The sequence below is a fragment of the Electrona antarctica genome (assembly GCF_951216825.1).
Source record: "Electrona antarctica genome assembly, chromosome: 22".
Lineage (NCBI taxonomy): Eukaryota > Metazoa > Chordata > Actinopteri > Myctophiformes > Myctophidae > Electrona > Electrona antarctica.
Genome location: NC_136805.1, coordinates 33225297 through 33248016, shown reverse-complemented (window position 1 = coordinate 33248016; position 22720 = coordinate 33225297). Strand labels below are relative to the sequence as shown.

At 41.3% G+C, this 22720-nt stretch overlaps 1 protein-coding gene and 1 long non-coding RNA gene across 2 annotated transcripts; one reads left to right on the top strand and one right to left on the bottom strand.

Annotated features, from left to right (window-relative positions):
* The first annotated feature begins 7529 nt into the window (after positions 1–7529).
* On the top strand, positions 7530–13961 carry kcnj2a (potassium inwardly rectifying channel subfamily J member 2a). Its single transcript, XM_079491845.1, has 2 exons — positions 7530–7721; positions 10094–13961. Exon 2 carries the CDS (start codon positions 10367–10369, stop codon positions 11648–11650), a length of 1284 nt encoding a protein of 427 aa, XP_079347971.1. The 5' UTR covers positions 7530–7721; positions 10094–10366; the 3' UTR covers positions 11651–13961.
* A 4666-nt stretch (positions 13962–18627) lies between these two features.
* Positions 18628–22460, bottom strand: LOC306915432. The gene is made up of 3 exons (XR_013788821.1): positions 22343–22460; positions 21887–22026; positions 18628–18764 (listed from the first exon to the last, which is right to left on the bottom strand). It is a non-coding gene; the product is annotated as an uncharacterized lncRNA (long non-coding RNA).
* Positions 22461–22720: the final 260 nt, after the last annotated feature.

Below are 22720 nucleotides of genomic sequence, written 5' to 3'. Positions count from 1 at the left end.
GTTAAATTGGGAGAGCCGTGATATTTTTTTTTTGTGATGGCTATTCCAAAACACCATATAGGCTCATGGACAGGTCTCTGTGGAAAACATTCTGTTAAAGTAGGGGAAACTTAGGTAGCTATCACTTTTGACTTTTATAAACAGTGCCATGGACAACACCACAAAATACCACCATCCAATTATTGTATAAATATAATTCACTGAATATTTCATTTGTAAGTTGGCTGAAAGCAATAATCAGTTGCATATTTGTTGATGTGTTCTGATGTGTAAAAAAAGCATAGAAGCAAATAAAATGATAATAGTGTCCCAAGAACACCACAATGTCGGGAATAGTTGCATGTAAAATAGTGTGCTGCTTTCTGTGTGTGTGTGTGTGTGTGTGTGTGTGTGTGTGTGTGTGTGTGTGTGTGTGTGTGTGTGTGTGTGTGTGTGGTGCTGCTTTCATTTAGCCACAATGAACATTGGGAATACTGCAGGCTGTTAGCGTGTTCTAATCATCGTTAATCAAAATAATTAATTTAGCATTCCACTGTGCTTAACAGATCCAATCCATTATAGTAAAGTTGTTGTTTTTTATAATGAGGTGGGGGTTTTTTTATCCGACAATTTGGCCCACATTTCTTAGCACCACCAATGATGGCAAATGAATGGGAGTCATGAGGACAATCAGTCAGGACATGTTTCTACATTTAGGCAAAAGTATCCTTAATTAGCACAACACTGACATTGTTGTTGATGTAAGCAAATTAAAGAAAATCGTGCGCGGAACACTGAAGTACAATAACCGAAACCGTTAATTACACAAGTCCCATTCCTTTCAATATAAGTAGTGGCGGAACATGGTTTGTTTGTTCAGCGGTTACCACCCAAGCCATGCAATAACCCAATTTGTATTATCACACATCATGATAATAAAAGAACGGAAATATAATAATGTCTGTTGATTATGCTGACTTTCTGAGAATGAATAATCAGTAGGCCTATTAGTTATTGCAGAGCCCTGAACGGACCAGAAAAAACAAAGCTTGAAATCCTATACCATTTGGTTGGGGTTATAATGGAGTTATACATAGCCTAATAGTTGTTATTAACCACTTAATGGTTAATAGGATTAGTTTGCCGGTGTCCCCCAGGGCTCTATCCGTGGCCCCCTCATTTTCTCCCCATAGGCCTACAATTTACAATATAGGCATTTAGCAGAAGCTCTTAATCCAGAGCGATTTACAGTAAGCTAGAACAACACATGGTAATACAAATACATACAAATAGTCAGCAAGAATCATAAGCAATTAAGCTAAGAACCTAACATCTGTCTAACACTATAGAGTGCTATGTCTACATAAAATGCTTTCTAAATTACATAAATTGCAAGGTTGTCGAGGCTAGGGCAAGTGCTATGACAAGTGCTGCGGGCTACGATGGTGTCTGAAGGTGGGTTTTCAGACTACGGCGGAAGAAAATGTCTCTGCCGAAAAAAGCCAATCCACAAATTCACAACACATCACAATGCAACACATTGTGCACTTTGTAGATCAGCTGTTGTTGCCCATTGTATGGATGTCATGTGGTCAATGGCCATAAATGTTAGTATTACAGACCAGAAGGGGACCTCTGATTAGAAAATCAAAGAAAGAGATCCGGCACACTGTCTGGAAATTACAAAAAACCTTTGAGTTGTGCATCGGCCTATGTACAGACCAAAAATAACATGACCACTTTCGTGTACAGTACTACTCGTACTGTACACGGTACTCTGGCCTCTCTCTCTCTCTCTGGGTGTGTGTGTGTGTGTGACCTGAAATCAGCCCAATTAGCCCAATCAACATTGTTTGGGCTGATCAGCATCAGCTGCAGGGGTCATGCTCAGACATAGGGACATGTATACAGACATACACACAAAGTCACTCATAAGAGCGGTTGGCACCGCTCAAAAAAATGTGCGCTAGGTCACATGCTTGTTCGCCTTTTTACAGAAGCCCCTCTGGGACAAAACACCATGCATCATATTTGGTCATTATGAAAGATAGATGTGTAGAAAAATAATCAGAGTTTATCAAAATAAGCAATTTAGCGTATGACCCAACCCGTACCACTCGTTATTGGATATAATAGCATCAGATTAAGGTAAGAAAATGGTTAATCCGGAATTCTCCTTTAAGTGGTAAATTTGAATCACATTTTACTATAGCTGAGTTACATACTGTAAAAAGCAAGGCTTTTGCAGACCTACAGGCGACAGGTGTGTATAGGAGGACGGACAGCCAAGTGCCCGAGGTACTAAAAGAGGAAAAAACTCCCGCACACCGTTTTCAAATGCAGTTGAAACGTTTATTAAGGGAACAGCAACGTTTCGGTCTATTCGACCTTCATCAGGCTAACTTTATAAAGATAGCCTGATGAAGGTCGAAACGTTGCTGTTCCCTTAATAAACTTTTCAACTGTATTTGAAGACAGTGTGCAGGATTTTTTTCCCTTTTTCACTACGTTACGAAATATGAAAGAAGAATACAATACTACTTCAGTGCAGTGACAATGTCCACAACCCACTGTGCTTAACAGATCCAATCCATTATAGTAAAGTTGTTGTTTTTTATAATGAGGTGGGGGTTTTTTTATCCGACAATTTGGCCCACATTTCTTAGCACCACCAATGATGGCAAATGAATGGGAGTCATGAGGACAATCAGTCAGGACATGTTTCTACATTTAGGCAAAAGTATCCTTAATTAGCACAACACTGACATTGTTGTTGATGTAAGCAAATTAAAGAAAATCGTGCGCGGAACACTGAAGTACAATAACCGAAACCGTTAATTACACAACTCCCATTCCTTTCAATATAAGTAGTGGCGGAACATGGTTTGATTGTTCAGCGGTTACCACCCAAGCCATGCAATAACCCAATTTGTATTATCACACATCATGATAATAAAAGAACGGAAATATAATAATGTCTGTTGATTATGCTGACTTTCTGAGAATGAATAATCAGTAGGCCTATTAGTTATTGCAGAGCCCTGAACGGACCAGAAAAAACAAAGCTTGAAATCCTATACCATTTGGTTGGGGTTATAATGGAGTTATACATAGCCTAATAGTTGTTATTAACCACTTAATGGTTAATAGGATTAGTTTGCCGGTGTCCCCCAGGGCTCTATCCGTGGCCCCCTCATTTTCTCCCCCTAGGCCTACAATTTACAATATAGGCATTTAGCAGAAGCTCTTAATCCAGAGCGATTTACAGTAAGCTAGAACAACACATGGTAATACAAATACATACAAATAGTCAGCAAGAATCATAAGCAATTAAGCTAAGAACCTAACATCTGTCTAACACTATAGAGTGCTATGTCTACATAAAATGCTTTCTAAATTACATAAATTGCAAGGTTGTCGAGGCTAGGGCAAGTGCTATGACAAGTGCTGCGGGCTACGATGGTGTCTGAAGGTGGGTTTTCAGACTACGGCGGAAGAAAATGTCTCTGCCGAAAAAAGCCAATCCACAAATTCACAACACATCACAATGCAACACATTGTGCACTTTGTAGATCAGCTGTTGTTGCCCATTGTATGGATGTCATGTGGTCAATGGCCATAAATGTTAGTATTACAGACCAGAAGGGGACCTCTGATTAGAAAATCAAAGAAAGAGATCCGGCACACTGTCTGGAGTTGTGCATCGGCCTATTTACAGACCAAAAATAACATGACCACTTTCAATCTGACCAGCGCTTTTTTTTACCGTAATCTGATGTTAATACTAACAACCAGTGGTAGAGGGAGGGAAAAAAAGAATCACACCCGTGTGAAGTGTGAACTGAGCGGTGCAACTACTGTAGTACTGTACTACTCGTACTGTACACTGTACTCTGGCCTCTCTCTCTCTCTCTCTCTGGGTGTGTGTGTGTGTGTGTGTGTGTGTGTGTGTGATCTGAAATCAGCCCAATTAGCCCAATCAACATTGTTTGGGCTGATCAGCATCAGCTGCAGGGGTCATGCTCAGACATAGGGACATGTATACAGACATACACACAAAGTCACTCATAAGAGCGGTTGGCACCGCTCAAAAAAATGTGCGCTAGGTCACATGCTTGTTCGCCTTTTTACAGAAGCCCCTCTGGGACAAAACACCATGCATCATATGAAAGATAGATGTGTAGAAAAATAATCCGAGTTTATCAAAATAAGCAATTTAGCGTATGACCCAACCCGTACCACTCGTTATTGGATATAATAGCATCAGATTAAGGTAAGAAAATGGTTAATCCGGAATAAGTGGTAAATTTGAATCACATTTTACTATAGCTGAGTTACATACTGTAAAAAGCAAGGCTTTTGCAGACCTACAGGCGACAGGTGTGTATAGGAGGACGGACAGCCAAGTGCCCGAGGTACTAAAAGAGGAAACTCCCGCACACCGTTTTTCAAATGCAGTTGAAACGCTTATTAAGGGAACAGCAACGTTTCGTATTCGACCTTCGTCAGGCTAACTTTATAAAGATAGCCTGATGAAGGTCGAAACTTTTCAACTGCATTTGAAGACAGTGTGCGGGAGTTTTTTTTTCCTTTTTCACTAGCTATACGTTACGAAATATAAAAGAAAAATACAATACTACTTCAGTGCAGTGACAATGTCCACAACCCAACTACTGACGCTCCCATGTCTCTGGTATACAGCGCGTCTCCTCCCCTCTTCCAACAGGCCTGTCCACTCATCCTATATGGATCATGTCTCTTGTCTGCAAACAATCGCACGGACTGGGCGACAAGCTTCGACAAGCTTTGATGTGCGATAAACAGGCACTGCCTTAACGTGTGCTACTGTGTGACTGTGTAATACCACCAAGACCAGACAACATACATAGACTTTTCATCAAAGTAGATCAATGCAGGCTGCATGGTTTAGTTCAGGCTGTTCCAGAGGGGTGCCAAAAAACAACTATCACTGTACAAGGTCATGTTCAAATTACAGTATGATGATGCTGCTGATGATTATGATGACTGACAACGATGAGGATTATCACGACGATGAATGATGATGATGATGATGAAGAAGTGCCAAAAGTAGAAAGTACTCAATATGCAGAACGTCCCATTTCACAATGTTTTCAAATGTATATAGATCTTTTCAAAATAGCCGATCTAAATAAGCTCACATATGTGATACATTGTGGGCTTGTAAATCGGTAGAAATGTGGGCTTGGAGATCGGTAGAAATAGGGCTGAAGTGCAGGTTACTGTATATATGTTTTGTAATAATAGCCTATAATAATCTAAATCTACGAATTAAGTAGTAACTAAAGTCAACGTCATACTCAAATATAGCAAAAATACCTCACAATTGTACTTAAGTAAAAGTATCAATAATACAATGTAGAACTACTCGGTTACAAATAAAAGTCCGGTATTCAAAATGTACGTAAGTAAAAGTACAAAAGTATTGGTATCAAAATGTAAACCTACTTTAAGTACCCAAAGTATAGAAAGTACTCTTTATGCAGAATGTTCTATTTCAAGTTTTCAAATGTATTAAATCATCAATTCATATAATTGTATAGTGGAATAAAAGTACAATATTTGCCTCTGACATGTAGTGGAGTAGTAAAAGTAAAGGAATTTGGAAATTGGAAATACTCCAGTAAAGTACAAATACCTATTTTCTTTACTTTTAAGTACTTAAGTAAATGTACTTGATTACTTTCCACCACTGCCTGTGCAGTGCGTGCGTTCGTTCGTGCGTGCGTGTGCGTGTCCAATTATCAGTTAATTCCTGCAGCCTCCAGCTCTCCACCTTGTGGTGGTTCTTTGACTGGAAATTGGGCATGGAAAGCAAACACTACAGTTCGCACTGACACAGGTCATTTGGTCTAAATATACAGTATGTGCTGCTATAAATAGCAAAGCCCCAATGTGACACACAAATAGGCAATTTAGCCCCTTTTAGGGGGGTGGTGTGGGGGAAAGAATGTATATAAATAAAAAGCTGTTGCGGGTTAATCTTTTAACATGACAAAGCAGTAAATAAGACTGTTATTATCCTAAATGCTAAGGGCATATCATCCAAATGAAACTGCTGTCGAACACAACCGAAAGGCTGACCTAAAATTATAGGCAACAGATGCATGGCCTAAACATCCTAAGCAACTTGATAGCTTAGTGGAGAAAGACAGTCATATCATAATACCCGGCATGTAAGGCCTTTTTATTGAGTGAGTCATTCTTTCCAACAGAACACATTTTCCATAGAGGCATTAAAACAAGAAGAATAAAAAAAAAGACAACAGACATAATCCTAATATGAGGATTTCATTCTGAGTATGATGATGATGGTGATGATGATGGGAAGTTAAATTGTAGCAGGTACTCTGACTGCAGGTCAAAAGGCAGGTGTTCAATTTTGCCACCATGCATCTCGCAAAATTCCACCTGGGAAAGATTTAAAATAATAATAATAATAATAATAATAATAATAATAATAATAATAATAAATATAATATAGGCTACAATAATAAAGTAGCCTATACAAAATGTGATATCCTCCCTTGGCAGTTGCCACTTGACCGTGGTTTTCTGGTTCCACTGAAAAATCTGCCATTCATTTTTCCCCCATAGAGATTTACAAAAAAATATTTGTATCAATTATTTTAAGCCTAACAATCCAGGATCCTGATCATTCATGACCAAGAAAACCTTTGATTCTGGGGGGATATTTAATATTTAATTATACTACATTTAATAAATACTCTTTATTGTTTAGCATTTTTTATTTACATGTTTTCACAGAATCAAAGGTTTTATGGCCATGAGTCACCGGGATTCTGGATGGCTTGATTATATAGGCTTAAAATAATTGATATAAAATTATAAATATGTTTTGTAAGTCTATGGGAAAAATGAATGGCCGATTTTTCAGTGGTGGAACCAGAAAAACACGCCCACTGCTATGCCCTATTGCCCTCTCTTGGTACTGGTAGTGCCTGAGCTAAATGTGATAGATAGTATAGGAACCAAATGGACCTCTAAGTCAGACAGTGTACAAATGGACCCAACAGGTCCATTTGGTTCCATTTGTACACTCTCAGAGTTAAATAAACTGTAACATTGATTTTTACTATTTTTACAATATAAGTTGGCGTCCCACTGTAGTCTAGAAATGCCATTAAATGGGGGTCCGTACTAGTCTACTGCATGTCAAACTGGGGGTTCTTGAAATAAAAAATAGTTGATACAATTGAGAAAGTCTTCTCTTAAATGAGGGTCCCTATTGTCAAATGGGGGGTCCGCAGGCTAATAAGTGTCAATTTGGGGGTCCTTGACATGACAAAGTTTGAGAACCATAGCCATAAAACACAGTTTATTATTATTCCCCCTGTCTGTCTTGGGTGCATTCGATCCTTCCTTCTCTCTCTATCATCCCCATCATCTCCTCATTGGCTGGTTGCATGATGGGGGGAGGAGCGTGCCGGTATATGCTATTTAAATTGCTTTGGGGATCTCTCTCTCTCCGCAAAGCACATTAACACAGATCAGTCTAGTTTTGGCGACATGAGGGAAGTTTCAGTCCTGCTCTTTCTTAACAGTCGCATGTTAAATTAAACAACAATACGTCGGGGAAACAGCGCGATCGAGGATATATATAGCGGAGGTTAAAACTTCTGGGAATATTATTTCACCATCCTATCCTGTGATCTCAACCCCGGTCTACAAATGAGCAACAGGTAGATTGATTCAATCTGAAATTATGTGGTGCTGCTTCTTCGTGTGTTGTATTTACGTTTCACAGGGGGAGTAATATTATATAGGCCTATTTGTGATGCATGGATGGGGATATAAAGTGTATAAGTGGTAGACTATACAAAAAGTGTGTAATGCACAACGAGTGCAGGTTTTGACTTGAGGCAGCCCAATAATGCTGCATGCATGCTTTGCGCGTCCTGCGCGTAAATGTTATCCAAATCATTGCTTTGCGGCCATCAGAAAGATTATAGCCTAACTAACATTCAGTGTATAAAGAGATATTAAAGGAGGGGAAACAATTCTGCATAGCCTATAATTTCCCCCAACTCTCAAAAACAAACTCAACCTTTGGATGTCACTTATATTTTCCAATTAAAACATGCCTAAATAGGTTCTCTATATTGACATAGGCTACTGCAAATGAATAAAACGAGCATCGTTTTTAGGGGGTGTGTGAGCGATTGCATCAGAAGCCGCATGAATTCCCATTTTCACGCACCTGTTAACATAAAATGTCGCTGGCATTCTGGGTGCAGCTTTATAAAGTGTCTCTTTTTAGAATCACTGATCTATCAAGGACTTCTTCCAGACTTCCTCCCTATCCGTCAACTGACAGACAGCGTAGACAATTTGACAGATTGCAATTACATTTTCAAAGGCGCAAGAATATCAAATGTGACATTGAATAATAGTAGTCCAGTGTCCACTTTTCCAGTAAAACTAGCTCATATTGTAAAGGTCCTTTATAAACAGAAGAAAAAAAGGGCATAACTCCAATTACAATCAAGTCTGTTTACCAGCCATCAATTGAGTAAAGATGACGATGAATGCCTGTCAATGTCAACAGTCCGTGCAAATTGTTCCCTAGTTTGGGTGACATCATTGTTCTTGACCTCACTTGATACAAATGTTCCATCCATTTGTTGTTAAACTTGGAAAGGAAAGGAACATAAAGATTGTGAATTAGCCACTTAGTTGTAGGCCTACATCTGTCGTAGATTAAGAAATACAAAAAAGGTTTGACAGCTCACTCACTACTGCACATCAAATAGGCCTAAAATGACCTGACATTTTATTTGATGTGGCAATTTTGATATGATCCAAAATGCAAAACATTCATCAGGTTTGCCCCTGTATATTCTTGCTCCTTGTCATCTTTAATTCCCATCCTTCACCCCCCCCCAATTCATATTAAAGGAGAACTCAGGGAACCCATGCAGGAGCTGACTTTGGAGCTTGTTGCCAGGACAGCAAGGTCTAAGACTTGTACAGCAGACACAGTACTGTACAGCCTGGCTTAATGAGCGGAGCGTCCTCACGGGACAGCCATTATATGGCTGAGGATATTAAATCCCTGGAGTGTTCCTGCAGAATCAACAAGCCGTGCTCCTGTTCATCCAAAAAGGGGGGGGGGGGGGGGGGGGGGAAGAGTATACACTCCATTTAATGGTGATTGGTGATAAGATTGAAATGGTTCGGTTTATTTAAATTTAGATTTAAAGAGGTTTAGTCTTCTCAATGTAGATCGTCAATTTTCACCAAATAGATTTGTTGTAGAGAGAAGGGGGAACATGGAGCCCTGCCAATCAGGTTTAAGTGGTTAATAATGCACCAATGAGCAATGAGGCCAGGATCACGCATGTAATGTGATCAACCGGTTGGGGGGTGTGTGTGTGTGTGTGTGTGTGTGAGTGTGAGAGTGTGTGTGTGTGTGTGTGGGGCGCCATATGTGAAGATACAAACTAGTTTTCATCATTAGGGCCAACCCTTTGTGCAATTATTGCCTGTACATGGGTCCGAGTAGTCTCAGCTATAGTTTTCCTTTTTAATTTTTTTATTTAATGTAATAATAAATAGATGTTCATGGGATCCCATAGAAACATCATAACCCACAATCCAACAAGAAATGATCATGTCAGTGCAGCGCAGCCAAGGAAAACAGCACTGCTAAATGCCCATCATTGGGACCTTAGTCCAATTACTCAGTGACCTCTTTCAGTGAAAGTTGAAACGTCAGAGGAGGGTTAAATAGCACTGTTATTTTGTCACAATTGAATGAAATATTGTTGGCACAAGAAAGGCTAGTTTTTTTCCGTGCCCCTGGGGTACTGAATATTCAATGGCTTTCTCAGACTTGCATGCACTGCAGAGTTTAGGGTGACGTAATTATGAATGACAGGTCATAGTTCAATACCTAATTATCATGTTTATTTTTAATTAATGCTTGCATAATGTTTGATTGCCTGCTTTCATCAAGGCTACATGAGTGGCCTACAGTATATATAATTTGATCCATGTAGAAATGTACAGTTTAGGTATTTCTAAAAAGCTCGTCTGTCTTTCTTTCTCATAGCATACTGTGGATGAGGTCCAAGCCCCTGATGACAGAGGACTGACCGCCTGACTCATCGGCAGTGCTGCATTACCCGTCCATGGTTGCAGTCAAACCCAGAGGCCAACGAGGACAAAAGAGGCATCTCTTCTGTCCTGACCCCTTATTTCAGCACGGTCCCCCGGAAGTGGGTCCCCCGGAAGTGTTTCAAAACTGTTTCTCCAACGCTTCTTCCAGAAACTGTTTTCCAAAGCAGAAGCAGCAGTGGCGGCGCAACCCTCCCAGACAGAGGTGATGGGAAGTGTGCGAACCAACCGCTACAGCATCGTGTCATCAGAGGAGGACGGAATGAAGCTCGCCACTATGGCGGTGCCCAACGGCTACGGGAACGGCAAGGGCAAGGTGCACACGCGGCACCAGCCTCCGAGCAGATTTGTGAAGAAGGACGGTCACTGCAACGTGCAGTTCATCAACGTGAGCGAGAAGGGCCAGCGGTATCTGGCCGACATTTTCACCACGTGCGTGGACATTCGCTGGAGATGGATGCTTGTCATTTTCTGCCTAGCCTTTCTCTTGTCGTGGCTGTTCTTTGGTTGCGTCTTCTGGCTGGTGGCCATCTTCCACGGGGACTTAGAAAACGACGCCCAGAGATGCGTCTCCAACGTTAGCAGTTTCACCGCCGCCTTCCTCTTCTCCATCGAGACTCAGACCACGATCGGCTACGGCTACAGATACGTGACGGACGAGTGCCCCGTCGCTGTCTTCATGGTGGTCTTCCAGAGCATCGTCGGCTGCATCATCGACGCGTTCATCATTGGTGCCGTCATGGCAAAGATGGCCAAGCCCAAGAAGAGGAACGAGACTCTGGTTTTCAGCCACAACGCTGCGGTGGCCATGAGGGACAACAAGCTGTGCCTCATGTGGCGCGTGGGCAACCTGAGGAAGAGCCACCTGGTGGAGGCGCACGTCCGGGCGCAGCTTCTCAGATCGCGCACCACGGCCGAGGGAGAGTACATCCCCCTCGACCAGATGGACTTGGACGTGGGCTTCGACAGCGGAGTCGACCGCATCTTTCTGGTGTCCCCCATCACCATCGTCCACGAGATCGACGCGGACAGCCCTTTCTACGACATGAGCAGGCAGGAGCTAGAGACGTCGGAGTTCGAAATAGTGGTCATCCTGGAGGGCATGGTCGAGGCTACTGCCATGACCACGCAGTGCCGGAGCTCCTACCTGGCCAGTGAGGTCCTCTGGGGCCAGCGGTTCGAGCCAGTGCTCTTCGAGGAGAAGAACTATTACAAGGTGGACTACTCCCGCTTTCATAAGACATACGTGGTGCCGAGCACCCCGGTGTGCAGTGCCAGGGACTTTGCAGAGAAAAAATATATCCTGTCCAACTCCAACTCCTTCTGCTACGAGAACGAGATGGCGCTGGAGAACAAGGAGGACACAGACGAGGGGAACGGGGGTAGCGTCGGCCCGGACGGCACCCAGACAGACAATATTTCGGAGCACGAACACCACCAAGCCACCGTGCCGCTAGAGCCACGGACTCTGAGGCGAGAATCCGAAATATGACTGTATGGTACTGTATAGACCTCACATGAGAGATTCTAACAAAAGAAAATCACCTCGATCGCTCTGAAATGCACATTGAGCTGAGCCGGGCCTTGGGAAGAGGGCAAGTTCACGCTGACGGTACTGCTGTGGAATGGGGCTATAAGGTTGAGGCCTTGTATGTAAGAATGTACTTATATACAGTAATGACAAAGACACAGCACTTAGAACAATGTTCATATTGAAGGAAGAACTCTCCATATGGTCCCTGTGAATGTGTGCATCTATTTAGTGTCTGTTGACTGCAAGGTAACACAGAGGAAAGGGTTGTTAAGACTTGAAAATTGCAGGCATGTCTCCATTTCTCTGTTCAGCACATTGTAATAACAAGTTGTATTAAGAATGGGGGTTTTATTCCTCAAGTGCTGCTAAATAAATTAATGTATCCTTAATACACAGGCACTATTGAAATTTTTGCAACAACAAAAAAAAGCCCTTTTCATATTGACATTTTGCTCTTTCACAATGAGAACCAATGACGTTTTCTTTGCTAATTTGCACGTTCTTGAGCAAACTGTTTAAAAGTTCTATATAAAAATCCTGTTACTATATATAACTGAGCTGGTTGATTTTTAGATACCCAAGAGAAAGTTAACAGTTAACTTTAAAATGAAGTACACAAATATATATCAAAACACTAAAGATCAATGGGAAGATATTTGATATTCTAAAACTTCCACTTCAACACATGACTGAAGCAACAACAAAAAAATGGTACAATACTGTAGATTTTCTGTTCATGCATGAGCTGGTCTCATATCAGAGGTTACACTTTGCAAATATCTCATTTACCTAGCCCCCCCTTTTTTCCTTTTACAAAAGAGGGACATTTTTAGTCCTGTATATTGTGAATGGAAAAGACAGTCAAACGACACTATTAGACGTTTGCATCTTCTCATAGCTAGGCTTACCTTCCCGCAAATGGTCATTTTTTATTGTGAATGAACAGGTTAATTGTGTGACTAAAGGAGATTATTATTATCGTGAGTTAACCTTTTCCGTCACTGAAGATAACAATTCTGTTCATTGCTGGGCAAATAGAAATAGAAGCATGCCTGTTGATGTGAAGGAAACTAGCAGGGTAGTATTAATGACATCACAATGAAAAGAGATTACTTTAAACCTACGAGGGGAGGTTAAAGCGAATGTTCTTAAAAGTGCTGCTATGTTGCATTTTATAGGGTTAATAACACAAGCCAAAGAGTATTATTATTATCATAGTTATAGTTATGTGTTTCTCAAAAAAATAAAAACTGAAAATTAGATTGGTACAGAAATGAGTAGATCATCATTTAGAAATGAAGCAGGTTTTCTTTTCAAGAACATGTACATCTTAGCATTTACTGTATGATGATGGTGATGGTGCCTATCTTGAGCCACTTCATCAAGCCACAGTCAAAGAATGACATGAATATTCATGACCATTGACCAAACATGATATCACGGTCTGTTTTCTCGGGGCAGGAAACTATCACACACACACACCGTTTTATGTTCTGTAGTATTGGCTGACCTAAACAATAGTAAGTTGTATAGGCCTACTAATGTTTGGACAATTTGAATCTAAGTGTAACCAAATCTTTGATATTCAATACAGGTTTTTAAGACCATGATGCCCTACGGATGTCTTGTGCAAATCTCTATCACAGTGTTAAAAATGGAGATCTTCATTTGCCAGTTTCTGTTGTCACAGTACTCTGACATTGTTGGACTCCGTGATAACTTTTGATCAATAATATCATGTACCCATGCTGCAAAAAAAGAAGGAGATAAAAAAAAAACGTTTTCTGTTTCTGTACAACTGTTCTAAGTAAACAGTTGAACTTGATTAATACAACTGCCCATTATGGCTGTAGATGCATGTATACTTGCAGACTATGGATTGGCCTGCTTTATTATCAATAGCCTACTACTCTGTTTTTCATTCTCCATTTTTAATGCTTTGTTTTACTAGGGGATCTGAAAGTTTTGTTCAAAGCCAAAATGTACTGTAATCCTGGCATATGAAGGTGTAACGTTACTGCACAAGAGTTTGCATTAAGGCAAATTTATATCCTGTTTTTTTTAATCAACGATGGAAGGCCTTTAGGCTGCATATTTCCTACATGTGTAAATACATCCCTTCCCTTTTTTGCAGTAATTTTGTACCAGTCTTCCAAATGTACTGCAAAACCATGGAATGTACAGATTTTTGTAATAATATTATTGTTATTATAATTATTAATATTATTTTACATGCTATGATAGTTCTTTTTTCAATAAAATGTCAGTGAAGGATCAAAAGCAGACGTGTCCTTTTGTCATATGAAAATTTGGTGGAAATCAAGAGAAATCGGTGTTACTGTGCAATTGCTTACAAAATTAAAAAATAAATTCCCAATCATGTTTAACCACTTGAATCCCAGCATGCATATTCTGGGGGGTGAACATTCGCCAGAAATAGCAAATCCACAAGCTCACAGTGCATAGCAAAGTGATGCGTTGTGAGCTATTTTTTTATATATTTGATCGGCTATTTTTGGCAAATAGATTTGCTGTAGACAGAAAGAAGCATTCCAAGTACAGACTTGAAAACTATATAGAGTCTATATTAGCCATTATTATTTGAAAAACAAATATATTAATTTATACATAATTTACAGTCAAATATGATGACTTTGGCCGTTATGTTAAGACTGTTACACTGTTAATGCACATCAGAGGGCTTACCGTCCAGTGTTGATTTTGACAGCAAATTTGGAATTTGTTTTAGTCTTTTGAATAAAATTCCTTTTACTTCTTACTTTCATATTTGAGTCATCTGAAAAGTTTTTGTGTTAGTCTAGTTTTAGTCTGCAGATTGTACACTTGGTTGCATGCTGAAAATAGCCAATCTACAAGCTCACAACATGTCGCAGCACAACGCGTTGTGAGCTTCTAGATCTGCTATGTTCAGAGCGCAACCAAACATAAAATGACTTGTCTTTTAGTTAGTTCTACTGGATCTCTTTCTCCACTAGTCCCTCCTTAACATTTTAGTCTAGCTTTTTGACAAAATTGTCAATATATTAAAGTCTTAGTCATCATAGCCTAGTTATTATTTAGTTTTCGCCTGTGAATAAAAGGTAGTCAACATTTTGTCGTAGTTCGACGGAATCAACACTGCTGTTCTGAGCCCTGCTTCAACACAACATTAATACACTTTTCTCCCACCCTCTTGAACAGTGGTTTTCAACCAGTGGTCCGAGGTGGTCCCCAGCTAAATGATGGAGAGTTGGTAACCAAATGGCCCCAATTAGATCTTTAACTCTTGAGAGTAATTTTACACTCTCAAGAGCTAAATTATTGTTAAACATCTGCATTACTTAGTACATTTACAAGTAAGTAAGTAGCCTTGCCGAGCCATGAGGCCCATAGGGCAGGAGCCTATCTCCTGTTTCTGTAGCGTGAGGCAGCTTGATGTACAAGTACACCCCCTGGACATGACGCTAGTATGTCGCAGGGACTTACCCCCATCCATCCCTTGATGCTGAGTGTCAAGCAGGGAGGCTTTGGTATGACCCGGCCGGGGATTGAACCCCGACCTCCCAGTCTCAGGGCGGACACTCTAACCACAAGGCCACTGAGCTGAACATTTACAAGAGGTCTACACAATTAGTTATTTTGATCAATGTTGCCTGTTATCTCTCCTATGGTACCAACATCACTATTCACTACAGCATGGAATTGTGGACAGAATGTTATCCAACGACAACAACATATTCTACCTTTTGTTTCTGAGAGGCTAAATCTCATCAAATGGTGGTCTGTGGCTCAAATGCAGAATAATAATGGACCTCGACATGAAAAGGGTTGAAAACCACTGCTCTTGAGTCTTGACACATACTTTGCTTATACACTTGTTATGCCGTCTCTCATCCTCCATCATTGTACTTAATCTCCTTGGACCTCAGAATGTCAGGCTGCACTGTGCCTCAGCCATAGCGCAGAGGCATATCAGAGGTTTTAATCCACAACAAAATATACGTCTGTTATGTCATAATTAGAAACCTTTTTTAGTTTTCCCCCCTTGTTGAGTGGGTGGGTGGTGGAAAGACTTCTGCGAGGCCTGACGGTAACTCTTGTGTTTTCATCCAGAGCTCCACCTCTCTCCACTTCTGGTGAAGAACGCAGTAGATTCTTGGAGAAAAAAAAACTTGAGGTCAAGCCTCAAGCGTCATGGAAAATCCTTGGTTTACAGTTTAAGCGAGACTGACACTAATGTCAACTTCTGGAATCAGAACGGCAGAGTTCGAGCTACGGATGTGATATACTGTATAGTATGTGTGATGCATATGTGTGTGATGCGTGTGTGTGTGTGTGTGTGTGTGTGTGTGTGTGTGTGTGCAAGTGCGTATGCGTGTGCGCGTGCATGCATGTGTGCGCGTGTGTGTGCACACTTGTGTGCGCATTTATGCACGCATGTACTGTATGTGTGATTTATTGCACTCCAACATAAAGCAGTTATTTTATCTGAATGATCTCCATCATTTTGGCAGATGAAGATGGGAATGAGACAATATTAAGTCAGTTCCTCATTGCGATCAGAATCTGATGTTTGATATTTCCACAGTATTATAATATAACAAATGACATTAAAGTAATCAAATATAATCTCATAATAATCATGCACGCATGTCCGGACTGACGCAGCCCCCCCACCTACGTCGCACTGCTACTATACTGTATGGAGATATCTGTATATCTGTCAGTCCTTGACCGTTTTATGTCCATATATGGAGATTCCTGATGTTGCCGCAAATAATTCTAAATACAATCACCACCACAGTTTCACATGGCCACAATCTTCCCTTCTGTTCCTGGGTTATTATGGCATTAAATAATGTCCAGAAAAGTGTTTCTGCAGATTATGTCACAGTATAGTGTGAAAACAAAAACAAAAATGTGTTGTGTAAGGTCACACGCAGTGACCGGACAATCCCATACAGACACAGACAGATGGACTGGATCTGAAAACATAATGCTTCCAGCCAAGGCTGTCACTGGCGGAGGCATTAGAACCTAATGCATGCAACAAGCATATAAAAGTGTGTTTCAGCTGACATCAAAGCCTATCACATTTCGTCACCTTCTGACCAGAGTTTGGCATTTTAAAACAAAGCCAATCTTAAAACACAGAGGTATGGTGGCACTGCTTTGGCCCCAATTAAGGGGCACCGGGGTGGTGGGAAAGAGTTTAGGAGTTGCCCTTTTCCCGGTCACACACACCATTTAATATTCCATTTATTTATTGAATTATTAATTTAAAGTTATGACCAGGAAAGCCACATTGAGGTTACTTCCTGCTCGGAAGGAAGAATAGTAGTACATTGTTAAGCACCACCGACGTACGGTAGCTTATAAATGTAGCTGAAGGTGAATGTGTCCATGTGCCATTGTGGTCTTCCTCTCACCCCTTGTTTATGAAAACAATAAGTATGTATACAGGCTAGGGCAAACATCCTAAAGTAAATGTTATGTTAACTTCCATTATTATTGTGTAGCCACCTTAGATATCAAGTATCAGAACAATTAACGTTTTATCACAGCTCATTTCTGCTCATTATACATACGCTCCCACTGATAAAAAAAGCTTTCAGATAATCAGAGCGATCGAGGTACAGCTGCAACCTGCTGGAAACAACAATTGTGGGACTAAAAAAGCCGACATTATTGGCAACACAAACACAATCCGTGTCCCTGACTATATAAACCGGAACGCCCCTCTTTTATTGAAGCTTCTGGGAACAAGACTTTCAGACAGACTCAGCCTCTCGCCCAGACCTGTGATCCTTTGTGTTGTTTTGTCTTTCGCTGGAGTGAAGTCTTCCTGCTTCACACGGACCCCCGCTTCCCCAGACACAACCATCCTCTGATGGAGCAGAGCTGCATGAGGGTGTAGATTAAGCTGGCTGGCTCATATTATGAGTAACGGCACTGGCTGAAGAAAAGTATTAAGAGAGCAAGCTGCTACACTGAAAAGCAAAGTGAAAATGTTTTGCCTAAGCCTTGATGATTAAAATGAACTCTATCCTAAAAGTTTACACATCAACAGCAGGCACAGAACTGTGGTGCTAATTGCATACTGTAAGCTTCTAATGTCCACAGCTGAAGCACTAACGATGCAGAACCGGGGATGAGTCACAGCCATTCAGACAGGCAAGGTGATGGTGGAATTTTCCAACGACCGTCACCTGACCATCCAGTGGACCTCAAACCCCCCCCATGCACCCACCCCACCCCGCCCCTGCTTCTCACCAAAGCCGGACTTTGAAGCTTTGCCAAACCGTTTGGCCCAAACGATGTTGAGTCCTCTGTGATGTCTCGCCAAACACTGTCCGAATCACAGGCAAAACTCTCTTGTCACTACCAGACAACACACAGTAATCATTTCCTACTGTGCTATAAACTATTTGATTTAGCTGAGGCCTTAATTTGTGCCATTTCAATAGGCAGACAATTACTATACCTTAGTCTGTTAGGCTAAATCTTTTTTTTAAAGTACCGTACATGCAGTACGTTCAGAGTGCAGAGTGCAGAGACTCAGCTGGTTCTTTGTGTGAGTGAGCACGGCTCAGCGCGCAATGGACTAAAAATACAGTAGGAAATTAATTATTTCTGAACTCTTCTGTCGTCTATGCTCACTGAGGATCTGACTGCTGTGGCAATGTAAGAGTGACTAGGCCTATTGATGATTGATGATTAATATTGTGCGAATTGCTTTATTTTAGGAACACCTGTTCCCTGTTTTAAATTGGGGAGGAAATAATAATAATAATACCAGAAACCAGAATAACCAGAAACCAGAATTGTGACATATTGTACTGTAGCCTAATAATTTGGCCAGCTGCGATCTTGTAGTCTTTAAATAGGCCAAGTAGAAGATTAATAATTTATAGGTAGGCCTAATATTTCTGTACCTTGGCTATTCTGTGATGTCCTCCAGAAGGTAGAATTAGATCTCATCTGCACTGCCGACCAGACCAGCTGAATCGTATCCCCCAAAGAGGTCCCTCCATTTCCTGCATCTGCTTATTGGCAGCTGCCCGAGGCCAGGCTAGAGATAAAAAAGATGCCAGTTTCAAACCTTAGAATACATCTAGTGTGAACAGTACATGAGGCAGAATGTTGTGCATGGCCAATTAACTGTTGTTACAGAAAACAGATAGATTGAATGATGTCTACCTAACCACTTAAAACCTCTAGACTTAGAAAGCTGGACGTGAATTGGCTCTGTACTTGGACAGTTTTTTCCCTGTCCACATCTCACCTGTGAGCTTATAGATCGATTATTTTGGATGCTGGCGTTCTGGGCTTTTAGAAACATGTCCATTCTGATATTGTTCAATAATGAAATGAAATGAAATGAAATCTATATTTACCCAGGGTATCTGGGCTAAGCTCAAGAACTTGTTTCCAGCCAGGCCCTGCTCATAGAACACATTTCATCGTAGTGGTTGATGCCTTGTTCAAGGGCATTTCAGCGGTGGTAATTTTAACGTGTCGGACGGCTGATTCGAACTGGGAACCTTCCGGTATCTAGACCGCGCCGCTATCCGTTCGGCCACCGCTGCCACGAACACGAACACAATTCATACAAGCTCTTGCTAATACTTTTCATTGGTTAAATATGTATAAAACCCACATACTGAAGTACTTTCACTTTGAAAATAAAAAGTAAAATAAATCTGGTAAATAGCCGAGCTAAGCTGCTATAATAGCAGAGCTAAGCTCCCAACACACTGTGAGCCTGGCTATTTTCATTACTTTTTTTAATTACTCTTGAAAAAGACACGGCCAAGGTTTCCATCCGACATTGACTAAATCAAGCCTAGTTCTGTGTTAATTCAGTAATCGGTACCTACCTATCCCATGCAGGAACAGGTTTTTGACCTGACACATGCACGTTTAACCTCGATCTAGACTGCAATGGGGGTTAACAGAGGCTAAGGTCGGAGGCAGACCACAGCTGGCCACAGCAACCTGAGCCCAGCACTGGGCTTTAGTCCATGATGACAAATGAGATTCGGTTCTCTTCTCATTTATAGCTCATGGCCTTGGGGCACACTAGAGCTTAGCCTCTTCACATACACAGACATATATAGAGAACATAATAAGAAAGTTGGCGTGCAAAGCCCACTCCTGCATCCTACAATAAGTTGTGATGTGCCGATGAGTAAAACGTGATGGCTCTCTAAGGCCCAAACCGCACCAATGATTGGCCATGCAACTCAAGTAGATTGTCTGTAATTTGTTTTGGGGGCTTTTTATGCCTGAAGGAGCCATTCTGCCTGTGTGTGCCTTTAACCAGTTAGATGGGCGGGTTCACCATGGGGGGGGGGGGGGGGGGGGGGGGGGGGGGTGTCACAATGATTGACATAGGGAACACAGGTGCAACAAGCCAGGTTGATGGTTTGGAAGGTATGGGCACAGGCTAGAGATCACACGGTTTTTACCGTCTCATTTTATTTTGCATAAAGAAATTGCTGTAATACCTAATGTGTTGAATAAATGGGAACCTCACCCTACAGCAATCAATGCCTGGACATTATAATTTGAACGCGTCAAAAGCGGTTGCCGAGTGGCAAAGTTTGTTTGAGCTTGCCACTACAATGCCTTTATTTTATTTAAGGAACAGTACACAGACAGGAAAGGGGGAGCGATATGGGGAGTGACACGCGGCAAGGGCCGCCGGGCTCGGGAGTCGAGCCCACGGCACACCGGGCCCTGATGGTAGAGCTAACCGCCCAGGCCATAATCTTTGATATTGTACTATTGTGATATAGCATAAGTGTTCTATAAAAATATAAATACCGGACCGGGAAAAAAACGGTATCGGCAGATACTCAAAATAATCAAATAATCTGAATCGGGAGCAAAATAACGTGATCGGGGCATCCCTAATTGTGACACATTGTGAGCTTGAAGATCAGCTATTTCCAGCGAAGACATTTTTTCTTGCTGACATGTTTGAATGTATTAACATTTACTGCATGTAAATGTAAACCTTGCATTCATAGTGAAGGTACCACAAAATATCATATTGGCATAAAAAAAGGCACACAGCTTTGATAGTGATGTTTAGATGTAAATATATACTATATATACATTACTATATTAAAGTAGTGTCTGCCTTTTCTTTGCCACCTACCGTATGTGTCCCCTTTAGGGTATATTCTGAAGAACAAAGCAAAGAGATGACTATTTGTGGCTGATGTCCTCTTTGAACCTCATAGTTAACAGTATAAAAGAGTTTAGTCAGTATAGCTCTGAGGAGAAGTGTCTATGGCCAGTCGGCCACATTGTGTAGTAACGGACACAGGGGTGTAAAAGACTGAATTTGCCCCTTATATTACATTAGCAATCCATGTGTTTCGCAAAGAATGCAACAACCCTGCAAACACAGCACAAAAGGTTTCTGAGTGAAAAAGCACCAGAGTTTGTTCAACAAATTCCAATTCTGATCCTCCCATTATTTGCGCCATCGGACAGTCACCCACTAGTATACGTCAGTTTAGACAAAAAAGAAAAATAATCTGTGTGACGGCAATGTAATGCAGCTGTGTAACAGCAGAGTTATTTTGTCTATTGTACAGGACCACAACAGTGTGACAATGCATCGGAGAGGGTGACCGTGGTTTGTGCGTGTGCGTGCGCCTTGTGTTATGAATAAAGACTAATTGTTGCCTCATCCCACTGACAGCCACAAACAATAACAGCTAATTAAGGAAGCATCCCCATCATAATCATAATAATCATCATCATTACATGGCTGGATCGTTTTGCTAATTCAATTCTGGCCTCTTGTTCTTTTTATAGAGCATGACGACACAGACACCACAAAACAAGAGTGGTCAAGTTAACGACCTACGAATGGAATCGTTGTAAACATTTCCCCTCTCTGTCGTATACAGTATATTGCCCATGAAGTATAGAGTAGACCACACCCATAATAGCATAATAAAATCATACGCGTACCTGGCGGTGCATGTTCAACTTTGACTTACAAACTGTACTACTGTTGCGACCATAATGGACAACAGATAATGATTGTATCTCAAACCCCTCATGAGCTGCTATAACATGAGCATACTTGGCTATTGGGAGTCTATATGGCCCTGAAAATGCAAATATTAAATATATTTTTAGAAAAGAATCAATTCAATTGAGTTACAATACCTGCAGACTGACCACCACAGCGGTCTTGGATTGCTTTCGTGACAGCAGTGCCTCAGGTTTGGTCCTGAACTCAGTTCACTCCACTACGCCGGGGCATTGGGTTGGGTATTGGCACCAACATTAGGCCTAACAATTGGGGACTGGGGAGACAAAGAAAATAACTTAAATAAGCTCATGTGTGGCATCGTGAGCTTGCCTTGTAGATCGGCTATTTTCAATATTTTTGTGTGACACTCATGTGCAGTATGATGAAGTAGGGCATTCATTTACAAACTTTATCTTTTATTATTAATTTTTAAGTTGAAATATGGAGACTAGGGGAATACCCCTTTGGACAGGGGAGATATAAGCTTTTGGTCATTAGGCAGAGGCTCTGAGCCACTACCGTATAGGCACAGGCTGCCCCGTGAGGACCACTCTAGGTCTGTGACACAGGCTTGACCATATTCCACTCACTGGTGATCAGCATGGAGGCCTAAGGTCAGAGAAGGCAGCTGGCACCAGAAGAGTCGACTGCCGGTCGGGGGAGGCCGCTAGTGCTGGCTGGACAGACTTCCGGCATCCGGGAGTACAAGACCAGAGACGAACCGTTTGGAGTGCAACGCTGCATTCACACAGAAACACATATGAAGGTGTCATATGAGTTTCCCATTCAAATATGCAGCCACGCCGATAAGCGAAGCTATATATGGGAAACTGAATCGGAACAGGAACATAGAACAGTCAGTGTGTGTCCTTTGGGAGAGGAAATAAGCACTGTAATTCACATTACAGCTACACAAGTTGATTGTCAATTGTACACAAAACTAAAAAGTAACGAAGGATGCACGATTG

Bases quoted from the DNA above. Each gene is read 5' to 3' on its own strand.
- kcnj2a (XM_079491845.1), top strand. From the start codon at position 10,367: ATGGGAAGTGTGCGAACCAACCGCTACAGCATCGTGTCATCAGAGGAG.